This window comes from Sylvia atricapilla, chromosome 24 (assembly GCF_009819655.1).
Source record: "Sylvia atricapilla isolate bSylAtr1 chromosome 24, bSylAtr1.pri, whole genome shotgun sequence".
Classification (NCBI taxonomy): Eukaryota; Metazoa; Chordata; class Aves; order Passeriformes; family Sylviidae; genus Sylvia; species Sylvia atricapilla.
This window is the reverse complement of record NC_089163.1, coordinates 877668-894960: the sequence shown is the minus strand read 5'-3', so window position 1 is coordinate 894960 and position 17293 is coordinate 877668. Positions and strand designations below refer to the sequence as shown.

Sequence of the window (17293 nt, the reverse complement as noted above, 5' to 3'; positions counted from 1 at the left end):
TTCTGATGAGGCTGATTTTAATGAAAAAAAAAACAACCAACAGGAAAAAAAAGCTGCAGCCTGCTCCATTAGTCACCTGGTGCTACAGGAAAGCAATAAACTAGAAATGTTCCTGCTCTCTCCTCCGTGCACCTTCTGTTGTGTTTCTGTTTTTGTACCATTCTTCAGCGTCTCTGGTATTTTCCCCGGAACACAGGAGGTAAGATTGCTGAGACGGAGACCTTTACCATAATTAAGCAAGGTTCCTCCTCTTGTGAGAGCTCGTTCCTACACAATTCCTCAGATGTGAATGGAGGTTTTTTTCCCCCTTTTCTGGGGTAGAACAGGAGTCTGGCTGAGGCGATGGGGTTTGCGTTGTGCAAACCTCTCTCCTGCCTGCAGAGAACTGTTGGAACTCTCAGCAAGACTCCTGTGCATCCCTAAGTGTGACTCTTAATCCAGATAATTAATATCTCGTATGTAGCAATGTGGAGTTGGAAGCAAAGCAGCCAGGCTGCAGATCAGTGTGTGATGACTCCTCTGAATTCAGAGTCTGGGGGGGACCCAATATCCCATTTTCTGTGGTGTGGATGTGACTGGAGCGTTTCTGCAGCTTTAGGTGAGGCAGCTGCTCTGTCCTCTCACTCCTGGCTGCCACAGAGGGGGCTCAGGAGCCCCTTTTCTGCAGGTTTAGCTCACTGAAATTCTCTAGATGAAACCAGGGCAAACCCCACTTGGAGTTCATCCATTTCTGCAACTTCCAGCGTGCAGAATTCCTCCTTGGTAACACAGCGTGGTCAAGAGGGGCTGGTTTGAAGGAGGAGGAGATAGATATTCTTTGGAGCAGCCTTTGTTCAGCTCCATCTCTCCCACTTTGCCCCTCAGTTCCCCAAACCCTGTGCAGGTGGTGCCCCGGGCTGTGCTGGCCGAACTCCTCTGGGTTCTCCCCGCCCGGGTGACACTGCTGTCCCAGCTGGATCACTGTCACAGCTCAGCCTTTTGGGGTTTTGTTGGGATAATTCCTCCCCAAACAAGAGCGGCAATCCCCCAGGCCGTGGTTTAAGCTGCTCCTTCAGTGACTCCTCAATCCGCGGCCAGGGAGCAGAAAACGAGCTGCTTTAATCAGCCGGGCTCCTCCGCAGCCTCCTGCCCTCCGCTCGCGTTTCCAAAGCCTCGCAACAATCGATAGCACACCGCTTTCTCCTGGCCTGAGTCATCGCAGGCCAGCACGGATGGATTTGCTCGTTCTCCCCGCGCTGGGGATGAGTTTCGGGCCGGTGTTTGCACAGCGGCTCAGCCAGGTTTAAATAAATGTCTGATCTGCTCCCGGCCAGATAAACCAGGGGCAGCCGCAGCGGGCCCGGAACATGAAATAAGAGCATCTTTGCTGCTCGGAGGGGAGAGGAACAGCAGCTTTGGGAGCTCCATCCTCGCCCAGGCAGCTCCTGCGGGAGCACGGCTGAGGAGGGACCCACGGCACAGGTGAGGAGGGCAGGTGAGAGCCACGCCGGCGGCAGCCCGAGGGCAGGGGGGTGCGGAGAGCGGAGCCACAGCCCGGCAGTGTCACTCGTCACTCCTGGTTGTGCCCGGCAGTGTCACTCGTCACTCCTGGTTGTGCCCGGCAGTGTCACTTGTCACTCCTGGTTGTGCCCGGCAGTGTCACTTGTCACTCCTGGTTGTGCCAGCGCCGTGCTCGGTCAGGATTGTGCAGCCCCGGCAGCCAGGTTAGGATTAGGGAAGGGTCCCTTCCCTCCAGCCGGGAGAGGAGAGGATCCCTTCCCTTTCCTCACAGGAGCTCCTTGTCACCTCCCGCACTTTGCAGTGGCTCTCAGCAGCGGTTCGGTGGCCGCTTTACCCGGGGCTGCCCCTGTTTCAGGGTGTGTTCACCATCCCTTTCTGCGGCAGGGGAATAAGGCTGGTTCTTGGGTGGGTTTCCTTTTTCCTCCTTCTTTTCCCTTCTCTCCTGTGCCTTCCCCTCTCCCCCTTTTCCCTCCCCATCCCTGAGCCTGTTTCCCATCTGCCTGCTCCATCCTTTCCCGGCTCTGATGCCCAAAAATCCGCGGCTGGAACCATTCCAGGAGGCACAGAGGCTTTCTGGAGTGCTGTTCCAGCACTGGGATTCAGCCCACAGCCAGGAGTGTTTTCTCTGTGAGAGAAATAAACATCTTTAAAAGATGGTCTGGAGGCTCGAGCGCAATTATTGGGCCTAACTCCCTTGCCCTGAGTGTTATCTATCACTCTGTAGTTTGCTTCCTCGCAGAAAGGTGGATATTAAATTCTATTTTTCTTATGCCCATAAAAAAAAAAGAAAGAAAGTAATTTTCTCTAAATTATTTCTTCCAGAGCTGCTAAAAAAATCAAGAATCATAATGCAGCAGGACCCCCATTTCCCCAGTAATTACACTCTGCCTCCTAACTCCTTCAACACCAATTTCTCAATTTATTTGGTTTCTATCTGGAGCTGCAGTCACAGCCAGAGCTGGGCCCTATCTTATTATTGCACAGACAAAATTGTTTTTAAAATGTAATTAAACATTTACCTTGAAGACAATGTTTTGTCTTCTTTAAGAAGCGTAATATCTTAATTTAACCTCATCTGGAAAACCTTCCATTTCCAAGCTTTTACCTCCAAGACAGTGTTATGCTAAACACCAGGCAAAACAAAAAGATTTCCTAATTTAACCTAATTAAAAGATAAGCCTCCAACTTTTCCACTGCTGCAGCCCGGAATGAGGAGCGAGGCGTAGCCCTTTGCTCAGAACTGTTTTATCATCCCTCTGGTTTGCTCTCTGCTGCTGCTTTTTATTTATTATCCTCCTCGATGCCCCAAATCCTCTTAGGAAGCAGAGCCATCCAACCTTTCCCATCCTGAGGCCTTCCCTAAGAAGATCAAGGGAGCACCACTGCAAGAGCAGAGACCTTTGCTTTGGTGGGGGTTTGTTCCCTCGGTTTGGGGTTGTATATATGTAATTTTATTTATTTTTTTAACAAGGATGAGACAAACTGCAGCCTGCCTGCTGTGTGAGGTGTCCTCAGGGGGGAGGAGATTGGAGGGAGGTGAAGGATTATTTCTGTTTGGTCTGGGTTTGGGTGCTAAAATCCATCTGTGCTCACAGCAGTGGAAGTGGCAGCTGGGCTCACAGGGCTCTGCCCTCGTCCTGAGCAGAACCAACCCTTCCTTATCCCACAGGGGCTGTGAGGATTCCCTGGAGCATCTGCCGTGCTGGGCCAGCCTGGTGAGGAGGAGCAGCTCCCTCCTCTTCCTCACAGGAGGGCGAGCAGCTCTGCTGGGCTGGCTCCTTCATCCTCACAATTCAGGTAAGGACAGGTAAGGACAGGTAAGGACACCAGAACTCTGATTCCTTCTGAGGGCTTACAGCAAAGATCTATCAAAAGACAGATTCTTTCATATATTCAGTCTTTTATACATTCAGTCTCTTGGCACAATCAATAGAATCGGGCATTTAGAGCAATGCCTCACTGGAAACATCCCCACCAGCAAACAGGTTGGAACAGCAGCAGGGGTCAGGAGGAGGCTGTGCACTGGGATTGTTTTGGGGTTCCTCCTCACCATTTCGCAGGCCAGAACCAGAATGTGAGGTGCTCAGCTTTCTCACCGGCTTCGAGCCATTGCCTGGAGCCCCAAATCTATTTTCTGACGCTGTCAGTGCCCACAGAGCCCCGGCAGCTCCTGCTCCAGCCGTGCCCACAGCTCCTTCGCGCCCGGAGCCCTGCCTGCCACCTCGGCAGGAGAAAAACAACTGCAAACCCAAATCATCAAGGTGCAAACCCACCTCTGAGCGTGGCTGCCTTCAAGGTCTGCCGGGCAGCCACTGGAGCTAAAGGCATCAGAGGCGGGTTTTTCATTTTTTTGGTTTATTTGGACTAAAGCTGCAGCAGTTCTGGAGGGGTAGGGGAGGTGAAGGAGGATGATGGCCAGCCTGGGGTCAAGGGCAGCTCCACAATCCCGTTGTGCCACTTGTTTTATGCCCCTTGAAGCAGTTTTCACGGGGAAATGACAAATATTGGCGGTGTCTGTGATTCTCAGAGGGTGAGAATTCCCCTGGCACTGCCCCAGCCTCCAGCTCAGGTGTGTGTCCCTGCACCGCAGGTTTATCGTGCAGGAGGCATACACAAACAGCAGAGGATTTCTCTCCTGGCAGCTCCAGCTCCTTTCCAGCCTACAAATGTTCCCTTTGAGCTCTTCCCAGTTTAGTCCCAGCCGTTCTTTGGCGGCTGCGTTTACCCTTTCCTGGGAGCCTCATCCCATCCAGTCGTTCCTCAGGGGGTTCGGGTGCCCCCGGGGGTGGGTGATGCCCTTTTCTCCCTTTCCGTGCTAATTGTTCAGGGGTTTTGTAATATTTATGGGTAGAAACTCTGATTCACCATCACCTCCGGTAAAGTATTAACTCACACGGTTGCTCAAGTTTGCCTGGTGATACGCTGAAGGTTAACGTGGGGATTTAACGATTTCGGATTAAGAAGCGTTTCACGGCACTTTGAACGTGGGCTCGTATAAACCAGAAAAGGGGTTCCTCAAACCCCTCTTCTACAAGTCCTGCTCCTCCCCTCGCGCCGGGCAGCGAGGCAGTGCCCCCAGGGCCGTGGTACCCGCAGCGTACGGAGCCCCTCGGTGGGATCTGTGGGTAAATCGCTCCCTCGGAGCCCTCACGGTGTGTGAGGCCCGGAACCGGCGCCAGCGGCCTCCCGCTCCCGGGCCGAGCCCTCACAGCCTCTGGAGGCGCCGCGTGCCCGCAGCCCCTTTTTAAAGCAGCGGCGCCCCCCTCCTCCGCCAATCGCAGCGCGGACGGGGCGTTCCTCGCAGCCAATGGGAGGCGGCGGCTGGAGGAAAGGGGCGGAGCCAACCCTCCCCGAGCTCGAGCTGGGCAACTGTGGTAAACAACGGGGCGGCGCCAACGGCTTCCCTGGCGCGGGCAGCAGCCAATGGGCGATGCCAAGGGGGCACAACCAGCCAATAGAGAGCGAGGGCGGGCAGAGCCGTGCGCGCTGATTGGCTGGCGCGGCGGCGGAGTGACCGTTGGCGGGGCGGGGGCGTGGCCGGGGCGGGGCCGGGCGCTGTCGCAGTGAGCGGCGGCGCGGGCGGGGCTCCGTGAGGGCAGCGGGCAGCGCGGCGCCGGCGGTCCCCTTCTCCCGGCACGGCGGCGGGCACAAACACCGCCTAGCGCCGTGCACTCAGTGCTTCTTCCCTCCTGGATGCTCGGATGGGCACGGAGAGGAGCTGTGCCCCGCAGAGCGCAGCATCTTCCCTCCGCTGATTGAGCGGGCACCCGTGAGCGCTGGCAGCGAGCGAGAGAGGCTGTCGCGTCTGGGATGCGCGGGCAGGACTGAGAAGATTTGGCTGGCTGTCGGAGCCGCAGCGGCTCGGATTTGTCAGAGGGGTGAGTAAACAGCGCTGGGGGTCGCAGAGGGTCCGCACACACAGCGGCGATTCGGGGGTCGCACCGAGGGGCTGGTTCCACCGGCGCCCGCTGCCGTGCGGCGTCTGAAAGTTGAGCTCTGCCTCTTCCGCAGGGAAATTATTTGTGGGGGGTATGGATAACTCCGGCAGGCAGAGAGCTGGGAGAAATTTAGGGATCTGTTAGGCAAAACCAAACCCCTAGATTTTTTTTTTTTAAATTACTATTTTTTTGTGTGTGTGTGCCTCAAGAAGCTCAGCCCGAGCCGAGCTTTCCGCAGGGCTGGTTGGCAGCCCCGGGGTGCCCAGCCCGGCGCGGGCGAAGGCAGCAGCTCCTGGCAGAGGAGCGGAGCCTCGTCGCCGCCTGTCCCAGGGCACCCTGCCCCTCCCGGGGTGTCCCACGGCCCCTCGTCCCTCCCGGGGTTGTCCCCCTTGTCCCCCGCGCTGCCCCGCCAGCACAGCCCGGCATCCCGGCGCTGGAGGGGCGATGCTGCACCCCGGAGAGTCGATGCCAAGTCCGGACACAGGGAAGCGAACTAGTGCCGCTGGAGGGTGGGGGACCGGCCGGGGACAAAGGCTGGGCTCGCCGGCCGCATCGCATCCTCGGCGGTGTTGAATGACCGCGCTCTTGTCTCCTTCCCCCCCGCCCCGCAGAAATGCTGCAGCGTGATGAACCCACCGCCGCCTAGACACGCGGGCTCGTACCGCCCCGGCGCCGCCGCCTGAGCCAGCCCCGGAGCGCCGTCCGGCCGGGAGCCCGGCCCGGGAGCAGCCCAGCCCAGCGCCGTTCCGCCGCTCGCCGCCCGGCCCCGGAGGGATGCTCTCGCCGCCGCCTTCATGCCGGCAGCGGGGCCGCTGACCCGCCGCTCCGCCCGGCGCGGAGCCAGCCACGGGCGGTCCCCGGTGAGGGCGGCCGGCGGTGCCCGGGCCGGGCTGCCCTGAGCCCCCGGCCGCAGGAGCAGCGGCGGGTCCCGCCCGGCGGCCGCGATCCGGTGCCCCATGGTGGTGCTGCGGAAGCTGCCGGGCATGCCGGGCTGGCCGGCGGCGCTGGGGCTGCGGCTGCCGCAGAAGTTCCTTTTCCTGCTCTTCCTCTCGGGCCTGCTGACTCTCTGCTTCGGGGCCCTTTTCCTCCTGCCCGATTCCTCCCGCTTCAAGCGCCTCTTCCTACCCCGCCGAGCCACCGCCTCCTCCTCCTCCTCCTCCTCCTCTTCATCATCCTCCGCCTCCTCGTCCTCAGCCTCCTCCTCCTCCGGCCGCGACACCGAGCTGCCCCGCAGCCCGCCGGCCGCCGAGCCCCGGCACGCCAGCCCCGCCGGCCCCCGCCGGCCTCGGGAGCAGCTCCGCACGGCCGGGAGCCGAGCGCAGCCCGCCAGCGGGGCGCCGCCGGCCCGGGACACGCGGGGCCCGTTCCGCTTCGACTACGAGCGGTTCCGCCGGAGCCTCCGGCACCCGGTGCGCGGCGGGCGGAGCGCCCAGGAGCCCGAGAGCCGCGCCCGCAGGATGAAGATCAAAGAGGTGGGTGAGCAGCGCTGGCGGCCGTGCTCCCGGCAGTGAGGGGCTGCCGCCGTGCTCGCGGGGTCCCTGAGGCGGCCCTCGCCTCGGTGTCACAGCCCCCTCGGGCAGCGTCACCCTGCTGCACCTCAGGGCATCGCCTCCCCTCGCAGGTGTGTGTCCCCTCGCAGGTGTGTGTCCCCTCACAGGTGTGTCCCCTCAGCCCTTACAGCCCTGTCCCCTCACAGGTGTGTGTCCCCTCACAGGTGTGTGTCCCCTCGCAGGTGTGTGTCCCCTCAGCTCTTACAGCCCTGTCCCCTCGCAGGTGTGTGTCCCTTCAGGTGTGTGTCCCCTCACAGGTGTCTGTCCCCTCAGCCCCTGCGGCCGTGTCCCCTCACAGGTGTGTGTCCCCTCAGCCCTTACAGCCCTGTCCCCTCACAGGTGTGTGTCCCCTCTCAGGTGTGTGTCCCCTCAGCAGCCCCATCTCCCCCTCAGTCAGTCCTTGTCTCCCCTCACAGCCACATCACCCTCGGTCAGCCCTTGTCCCCTCTCATGGCCATGTCCCTCCTCAGTTTTTGGGGCTGTGTCCACCTCAGCCATCGTGTCTGAGTCCCCCTCAGTCAGCCATCACTGCCATGTCCCCCTCAGTCAGCTGTCACCTCCCCTCACTGCCATGTCCCCCTCATTGCCCCCACTCTGGGGCAGCCTCACGCCCATTTCTCACACAAGCTCCTTTTCCCAAGGGGAGTGGCAGGAATTGGGCTGTCCCTTTCCGAGGAGTGTCCCTGTCACTGAGCTCACACCTCGGCTCACCATTGCTGGTGGCATGTGACTGAAATCAGCGAAACGTAAATTTCAGCTTGGTCATTGAGGGGGAAAAAGGGTTATAGGGGGAAAAAGGGTTATAGGGGAGAAAAAGGGTTACAGGGGGAAAATCCCTCACTCAGTGGGAGATGTCTTTGGTCCTGCAAGAGTCTCCATCCCTGTGCATCCCAGACTGTGCACAAAAACCAGGAGGTGACAGAACTCCATGGGGATGTGGGGACAGGAGTCGGGGAGGAGCAGGAGGCTCTGTCCCTGCGGATCCCCGTGGGACTGGCACTGGGATTGTCACCCAGCTCGGGGGCTGCAGGGCTGTCAGGGAAGGCTTTGTTCCCGTGCCTCCGGCTCGTGCAGGAACTCCTGGCACACATCAGGGAGCAGGCTGTGACCCACTTAACCAGGTCTGTGTGGGATTCCATGGTGCCTGTCGCATCCTTTGCCGTGATGGATAACCGACTTGGAGGGAATTCTGCTCCTGCAAGAGGTGCCAATAAGTAAAAAGCACAGATTTAATTAAGCAGAGTATAAATTTCCTGGGTCTGTGCTCTCGCAGAGGTGCAGGCATCCAGCAATGCTGCTGCCCCGGGCTGAGGAGACACTGGAGTCAGGGAATAACACACTGAGGGCTTTCATCCTCTCCAACCTGCATCTGAAAAACTGTTTTTTAAAGCTCCCCTCCCGTACCTTTGTCAGGCACTAAAACAAAGGCTGCACTGCTGGTGAAATTCCGGTTCCTCTGCCAGGCAGCCAGCCACAACACACCCAGGGGTTCCTCGATGATCCCGGGAGGAACTGAGGCGTCCTTCCCTGCTGCAGGGTGTTGGAATATCCCCGTGCCCAGCCCTCAGGTGTGCCTGGGTCTCTGCAGGCTCCCACCTCCAAGGTGTGAGGGAGCACGACGTCCCCAGGAGAAAACCCAGCTCCTGCAGCGTGCAAACAAATCAAATTGAAAAATCAAATTTAGGGGGAAGCGAGTGGCATTCAGTCCTTCATTTGGAGTTAATTATTTTTTAAATATAGCATTATTTCAAGCTGTATGGATTCAGCCCCATCTGTTTCTAACAGCCATAATCAGTGCTGGGTAGCAGAGTTAGAGTTTTCAAGGATGAGAATCCATAAATATTAGTTTTATGCTGACAGCTAATTACTCTTCAAACAGAGCCCTTATTTCTTAAAAGTGCCTACACTTCTATTTATTCAGAGAGAGAGAGAAACAAATATGGTGCTGAGATATGAGGCTGAACATGCAAAACAAGGGAGGGTGGTGCAGCCTGGGGAAGAGATAAGGTGTGTCTCTTTTTTGTTAATCAAAAAGACAAGAGGGAAACAACCCGGGAAGGTTAGAAGACAAATGCTGCATACAAAGAAACAGATGGAGGAAGAAAAGAACTGCGAGGAAGAAGTGATGATACAGCCTTTGGATTAGCAAATGTTGCTGACATGATGTGAGGTGCCAGCAGGGCAGGTGGTGGCTGTGCTGCCTCTTCTGAGCTCTTTGCAGTGGCTGCAAGTGGCTTTTCCCTCCTTCCTCCAGAGCCTTCAGTCCTGTCACTTGCTAAAATGAGTCCCAAACTGTCCTTGTGCTGGAAGTTTTGCTGTTTTCTTTGCCTTCCCTCGGGCCGTTCTCACAGGTCAGCACCTCTTAACAGGGAGGATGGAGGTGGGTGGGATTTGTTGGTATTTTCCCCCCATCTGCCTGCCAGATGAAAGCCAGGAGGAAAAACTGGTGCATGATCAAAGCTGCCCAGAGGTGGTGTCCAGCCTGGAGACTTGGAGCTTTCCTTTTCCCACGGTGTGAGGAATTCCTGTGAGGAATTCCAGTCAGGAATCCGAGCTGCTGCCCCTTTTTTCCCACCACCTCTGAGCTCCTGGTGCTTCAGCTGCAGGAGAGGCAGTGCCGTGGCTTTCCTGCCTGTTCTCTGTGGGAAATGGCAGCCCATGGAGCCCTGCTAGACTTTTCCTGCTTGAAAAATAAAGAGTTTAGAGCCCCCGTGGCCTTTCCCACTTCATGGCTGGTTGGGAAAGCCCTTTGGAGCACGAGGAGCTGTTTGCAGAGTGAGGAGCCAGGCTGGGGTGACTCTGGTGTGTGTGCAGGTGCTTTTACCTCAACAGGCCAGTCCAAGGTCAGTTAACAGTTGGGGTTTTTTGACAAATAAAAACCAGAGCACCTCTGTTACACAGCCTTTACTGCTAAAGGTCATTGTTCACCTGGAGAAAGGTCTGGGATCCACTGCTGTGTGTTCCTGTGGGCAGCCCAGGGCTTGGGGGCACTCTGACCTTTCCAGGAAAGCTGCAGAAAGCCAAACAACAGATTTCCCCATGCTGCAGGTTGGGAAATTTTGGAAGGGATTATTCATCTCTTAAGATGACCTCTGGGAAAGGTATTAGTTGTGTAATTGATCAGTCAGGCATGGCTTTGGGGATTAGCTGATTTTTTACATGTGTCAAATACAAATCACTGATGCTCAGGGAAAAGAAAAAAAAAGGAGAAGTGGTTGTAGCTGGAGAGTGACTGCAGAAATGCCACGGTGAGATTCCATATTTATTTGCTCTCAACAATTTCCAGATCAAATTGGCTCAGGGAAAAAGTCAAAATTATTTCCCCTCCAACTGCTGCCTCTGCAAACTCAGCCTCAGATCTGAGGAAATCAGACCGTGTGGTTCCTGCCTTCTGCATCATAACCACTAATAAAGATTTTGCTGCTGGAGCTGAGCTGACAGTTGTGCTGATGATGGATGGAGGCAAACAGGCTGCTCCTTGCTGCACTCCTGCTGCCTTGGACTCGTGGGTCTCAGGGCTGGGGACACAGGGAAGAGCAGCTCTTTAAAATATTTTTATGCCAACCAGCGCTTAAAGACAACCAGTGGAACCAGCCAGAGCAGGAAGTTCATGGTCAAATACTTCCAGATCAGTCACGGGATGGGAGAGAAACGGGAACAGAGGAAGAGATTCACTCGTTTTCCTTTTTCTTTTCTGGGTGCAAAAGGCACATTTCCATGCCTGAGGTGTGGGAATGCCTCGTGCCTGAACCTGGCAGCGTCCTTTGTCCCTTTCAAACGAGGGAATGTGTCAAATCCAGGCAGGAATTGTCCCCTTGATTCGTTTTCTCTGGGTTAGTGATGCCGAAGCCTGTTTGGGTGCGCTTCTCTTCATCCTGGCTTTTCCTCCCACCTTCACCTGCCTCACCTGGCTGTCCCCTGGCCTCCTGTAACACAGCTCTAAAAATGTGTTTGCTCTCAGTAATCAGCCCCTGGGGTGCAGGAGGCACCACGGCCGTGTGTCCACAGTTACCCTGCATCACTCAGCAGGTGCATCCGTCTTCCAGGCACAGATATCTTGGCAGTTTATCACTAAAAGATAATTAGCAAGAGACAGGAATGTTATCAGGAGCTCAGCCTCCGCTGAAAGCCCCTTGGTGTTGGTTGCTGAGCTCTTTTTGTGTGGTTTTTGACTGTTTCACTGTGGCCTCAGTGAAAAAAACTGCTCATTTTTGGGGCAGAGCTGGAGAATTCTCCTGATTTTTTGCCACAGAGCTGAGTGCTGCCAGGAGAGGTCTCAGCTGTGGTGCTGGTTGGCCCAGGTGGGTTTGGGTGGCACCTGTGTGGGTTTGGGTGGGCTCCTGGAGCTGCAGGTGCCCTGGGGGTGTGCTGTGATCTGCCAAAAGCAGGGCTCAGAGCAGCTCTCAGGCTGAGCTGGGCTGTGAATCCCACCACTGCTCGTCTCTGACCACCTCCTTCCCACAGCCAGCAGGGAAAAAGATGCCAGACCTCTCTCCCTTTGCCTGCACCGTGCAACTTTCTGTTCTTCCACGTGGAGGAAATGCCTTTTCTTGCTGTAACCTGGGGCTGAGCAGCACTGTGGCCAGCGGCGTGGTGGGTACGTGAGGAGCACCACGCACAGCTCCAGCTGCAAATGCACCTCCCATGCACATCTTCCTCTCTGGGGCACGTGGGGAAGGTCTAATCCTGTGTGCTGGGCAGATGGAAACCCAGGGACTAACAACACACTCGGCTGCTGGGGGTAAGGAAAGCAGTTGTCAGTAAAATATTTACCACGCCGGAGTGGAATTACGGCCTGGAACCAGTCAGATGTGCTGTGATCAGATTGTAATTATTTCTCTGGGGTGGAAATACCTCTGCAGTTTGAAGCACTGGCTCGCTCCAGCCTTGCTGGAATTTTCCTTCGCTCCGCACTCCTCATGCATTTATTTAGTGAACCTGTGAAAGGGGTACTGTAGTGTGAATCCCACAAATGGTGCGTGCAGTGGGGGTTTTTTTGCTTCGGCAGCCTCCGGTGGATTCATGCAAACAGAATTCAGAGCTGACCTCGGGCCTGTGTTAGCTGTAGGGGATACAGTTAATTGACTAAAAACGTATTTGTTGTGTCGGTGGCGTGCAGGGGCAGAGGAGATGCCTGGCGTGCTGGGATCAGTGCTGCAGAGCTGTTTCCTCAGCCACAGCTCTGCCCAGCCCAGGGCACTCTGCAACTGGGGAGTGCTCTGCAATTTGCAGTCATTTGCTCTTCTCTCCCCTAAATCTAGCAGCGAAAGCACTTGTTCCACAACAACTAAATTTGATGCTAGACTGGTTTCTGAACTGCCACTTAGAGCCAGGCTCCAGCACTGCAGAGTTGTTGGTGGGTGGGTGATGAGTGCTGGACGAGGGGGAATGACTTCCTAGGATGCCCACAGAGGTGCTGTGCTGAGGGACCTGCACTTCCCTGAATCAGCTCAGGGAATAAACATCAGCTCCTTGAAATTGTCTGCGTAGGAAGGCGGGTTTAGGGCAGGGGGATGGAGCCTGGCTGTGAGCTGTCAGGAACATCCCTGCTCTTCCATCAGTCTGGGGCCTGTGCACGTCCAGGTCTTCAAATATTTACTGAAAAGCAGTCACCTGCATTAAGATTCCATCTTTCCAGCCAAAATTTTTATGGACTCGTGATTAACTTTTAATCAATGATTAAGTCTGCCCCTTAATGGGAGAAAGATTTTCGTGCTAAGTGTTCCTTCCTTTGGTTCTGTCTGCAAGGCTTTGCCAGATGAGGTTAATCCATCATGTTTGGTTTACTCTGTGAGTCTGTTATTGCACAGATTGTTTATCATTTTGATGGTTTTGAATATGTTCTCCAGTATTGAAAACAATTCAGATTTTAGATGGGCTGGCTGAGAGAGAGGAAGGGAAATGTACCTTAGTACTAAATGAAAGACTGACCTGAATATAAAACTGACGTGGAGCTGTCAGAAGGAGAAGACAGGCAGGAATATTTACTCCAGTGGTGGCAGGAGGAAACCCTGGTGCTGGGAGCATTCTGATTTTTAAACTTAAGGAAGAGACGACATTTCCATCCCCCAGAAAAACACTTTTCAGTGGCCGCCATGAGTGGATTTGGCATGAGGAGCACACAGCGCCATGATTGCTGTCTTTACTCTGGGTCCCCTGGCGCTTGAGTTCATCATCTGACAGCACATTTTGGAAGGGCTCCAGAGGAGCTGTCGTGGGCAGTGGTGTCTGTGAGGCGCACACAATGCCAGGGCTTTGTGCAGCCACGGGCCCGGAGCAGGGTGGGAGCTGTGCTGGGGATAATGAACATCCCTCATTTATGGGGCAGGGTGGGTCTCATTGGAACCGGGCCAAGGGGGCAGAGCACCCAGTGGTGATTAAATCAGGACACTCGGTGTTCTGTCCCCGAGGGCACACCCCTCCTGGCACCTCGGGGAGACGGGCACACGCTGCTCCATCCCTGAGCCAGCAGGGAAATGTGCAGAGCTCTTCCCTCCGGAGCGTGAGGAGCAGCCAGAGGCTGCACTGACCCAAAGTGACTGTGGTGCTTCCCTCCTGCATCTCCTGCTGCTGCCAGCACAGTCCCGTGCCAGGGGGACTTCATGTGTGTGTCTATTGTATATTGTATATTATACACAATGTATATTGTATATTATACACAATTAATATATATATATAATATATAAGGGTTACATTAATGTGCCAGGGAGCATCTGCTGATCAAAGCCACGCTCTCCAGGGCCTTGGGCAAGGGCAGTGCTGCTCCTGGGGCTCCTGCCCTGAGCTGGGAGTGCAGCTTTCTAGGAACGGGAGCCCTGCCTGCTGAAACCCTCTACATCCTTAGAGCCACGGGACTTCCCCGTGCTGGTGTCCGTGTGTGTCACCCAGTGTCACCCACGCTGTCCCCTGGGGCTGTTCCTCGGTGCCCCCCACTCTCTGTGGGGCACTCTGGGGGTCTCCCTGTGCTCACCCTGGGCTCTGGTTTCTCTGTGACCTCTCCCCTCTGTCAAAGGCCATTGAAGTTTTCCAGCTCAGGAGTCACCGAGCAGAAAAACGCTGCCTGGGTTTATTTGAGCTAATTGTTCTAGAAGCTGGGATTGAGTGGGAGCCAGGAGCTCGTCAGTTCTCATCTGCCCTCCGACACTTGCCTTTTGTGGCCTTAGAGCTGCTGTTAGATTTCCTCCCTGAGATATGGCAAGGATAAGGCTGTGAAGAATAATAACTGCCAGAGATGGAGAAATCCTGCAGCGTCTCGTGCCAGCAGCACTAGCACAGGATGATGATATACAGTGAGTGTTCCTCCTAGAGAGTGTCCCTTCCCTTCAGAGGGACTCGGTGACAGAGCTGCTGCTGATTTATGGAGCAGGAGCTCTGCAGAGTGTCCGTGCTGAGGATTGGAGCCGTGTTTAAAGCAGGGCTTTTGCTCTAATTGTGTTAACATGATTTCCCTGGGCAGGGAGGGAAGTGCAGAGCCGTGTACTTTGAGAAGTAACAAAGGATAATTATGAAGCAATCGCGTTTCGTCCATGCTGAAAGCCTCCTGCTGCCTGGGTTGGCCAGCAGGACAAACTACAAATAAAATACTTCCAGTGGAAACGGGCCCTTTGTGGCTCTCCTTCCATCTCGTTTTTGTCTGGAGTTATCTAGGAAGGACACGTGTTTGTGTTGGAATTCAGCACCGATGAACCCAAACAAACCCTTGGCTGGTTTGTGGTGCGTTTTTGGCTTTCCTGAAGGCTTTTCTCCAGCACCAAGACTGTGTCAGGATTGCTGTGTTTGATTATCTTGTCTCTCAGAGCTTTGTGCTGGGTGCTGCTGAGCCCAAACAACCAGAACACTCTTGCTGCTGGCTCTGGCTCTGCCCACTCCCATCAGTGGCTGCAGCAAAATCATTCAAAAGGTTGATTTCAGCTCCGGCTGGCGTAGGACGAAGCCACAGGCAGCTCTCTTCTCTTGGTTCTTTCATTTCTGGCTTTTCAAAGGCTTAAATAAAATTGAGTTGAGTGTTGGGGTGGGATTTGGTAAGTGGAGGTTTGTTCCTTAGGCCTGAGGACCTCTGTGGGTGCCACTCGTGCACTGGTGGGGAGTCTCTGAGCAGAGGCTGCCTCTGATTCTGATAAACCTTTCTGGCTCTTTCCTGTACTTTATCACCCAGATCCCTGAAGCTGCCGTTCTTGGCTTTGTCCTGTCAGCAGTCCATTAGTCAGGGCTGTGTGATGGCCGTGCTGGAGCAGTGCCAGGCCCAGCCTTGATCCCTCTGGGGATGGGGGTCAGCCCAGAGAGGGCCAGGCCCCTCCATCCTGCCAGCTGAATCCTCACATTGTTCTCACATCCACCCCACCAACCTCGTTTTCGTCAGAGACCCGGTGTTTGTAACCTGCCTGGTGTGATTTATTGTGGGCTCTGGCACTCTTGGAAGGGTTTATCAGCCTCTGGCTAATGCATTTTGCTCCTGTGGTCCAGGAATTCCTTGTACCACTTCTGTTAGGTGACAGCTCTGACACGTGGCTCTAGGAGGGCTCTGAGTGAGTTTCTTGTGTCTGTTATTAGCTATTACCTGTGATAAATTATTGGGCTAATCTCAGCTGACTACTTAATGCTTGGGAATTGTTCTGTTGCTCTCTTCAGAAGTTCCAATCACGAGGAACTCTGGAGAAGGGAGAGGACAGCAGTGCTCCAATCTGTCCCTCTGAGCAAGGACTGCAAAGACAGATGGGGAGCAGGTGAACCAGCAACAAATCATTAAACTAAGCTCATCCTCCCAGATCTCTCCTGCTAAGCCGTCCAAGTGTGAGGTGAAGCACGAGGTGTGCTGGCAGTCCTCAGCCTCCCTCTTTCTCCTGTTCCAGCATTTGGACTGAGACAAAGCCAGTTTCCAAACAGATGTTCCTCCTGCTCCCTAAATCCATCCTCACAGTGCAGAACAGGAGTGATGCAGGATGACTCTTGGTCTGTATTTACATTTTTTTTTTCTTCCCTTCTTCCTTTCCTTCAGTTCTCCCGTCTGCTTCTGAGCCATCCGTGTGTCAGGAGCAATTCTCACCTTGTGGCTGCTGGGGAGGGGAGGCAGCTCAGCTCCCTGGAGTGTGGCTGGAGAGTGAACTGAGCTCGGAGGGACCTGGGACAGGGCTGATCCTTTGGTCTCTGACTCGTGGGGCTGATTCTCTCTTGTCTCTGAGAATGCTTTGGTGCTTTCTGCTGCTCCTGCTGCCCTGCAGCTGCTCAGGGCTCGTGGTCATCTCCTAACACACAGCCAGAGTCAGCTTGGGAACTCAGCTGGGACCTTGGGGTGTGAAATCCCGATGGATGGGGGCTCTTCACTGCCCTGGGCTGCTGGAACTGGAGCCCCACAAAAGCCCAGCTCTGGTGCACCCCGATGCCCATCACACCCAGGGAAGGTTTCCCTGCCCTGCCTCGGGGTGGCTCTGTGGCAGATTTGCACACAGATACTCTGGGGCTGTTCATTCCTTCTCTTCCCAGCCCTCTGAGGATTCCTGCCACGCTCCCACATCCAAGGCTCAGGAGCACAAAGCCTCCTCTCCTCTCCTCTCTGTTTTGTTTCTTTTCATTATCGATCTGTTTGACCTTTGTCCTGTGGGCTGTCAAACAGACAGGCCCAATACATTCTGGACACTTTGTTTTACCTTTTATATATATATATATATTTTCCTTGATAAAGTAAAGCCAAAATGTTTCCCCACCTTTTCCTTTTCTTCCTTCTCCTTGCAGCATTTTGGGTTACTTATGGCTACAGCTCCTTTTGAGCGTCCCCTTGGGCTGTGGCTCTCCAGAAATGAGAATCCTGTACAGATGGTATCTGTAGGGAAAAAACCAAACTAAAAAACCTTCCCTTGTCATAATGCAGGTCTGTAAAAACAATCCTGCTTCGTGGTTGTGTTTCCATCCACCTTCTCATGTGTGGAGGGATTTTGGGGAGGAGCTGCTCAGCTGTTGCTCCCCTTCACCTGGAATGCTGGGCTCTGGCAAGGAGAATCTGGAGTCTGTGTGTAATTAGGGATTTACAGCCCGTGTGCTGTGCACGCTGGAAGGGAAGGAGCTGAAATGGAAGAGCCCTCAAGGCAGCCTACAGGAGTGAGACAGTGCCCAAAATCTTAAGAGCTCAGGGAATTCCCTGGGTGGTTTGTGCTGCAGGCACAGAACCCGGGAGGGGACTCTCAGGTGACATTTGAAGGAGCATTGTTAGCAGGGAAGTCATTTTTTCCTCACTTTCCTTCATTAAAGTGTGCTGGAATGCAATAATAGTCACTGAGAAAATCCAGATTGTCCAGCCCGGGGTGAAAAGGA

General features: G+C 54.9%; 1 protein-coding gene across 2 annotated transcripts in view; it reads left to right on the top strand.

Annotated features, from left to right (window-relative positions):
• The first annotated feature begins 6350 nt into the window (after positions 1 to 6350).
• The window catches only part of MAN1C1 (mannosidase alpha class 1C member 1), a 56419-nt gene continuing 45476 nt past the window's right edge, over positions 6351 to 17293 (top strand). The window contains exon 1 of one of the 2 annotated variants that reach the window (XM_066335044.1): positions 6351 to 6910. In XM_066335044.1, the coding sequence (XP_066191141.1) occupies positions 6395 to 6910 (516 nt within the window). In that variant the 5' untranslated portion in view covers positions 6351 to 6394. Of the gene's footprint in view, positions 6911 to 11483; positions 11730 to 17293 lie in introns of those variants that run through there. The other variant, XM_066335045.1, reaches the window with a different exon arrangement.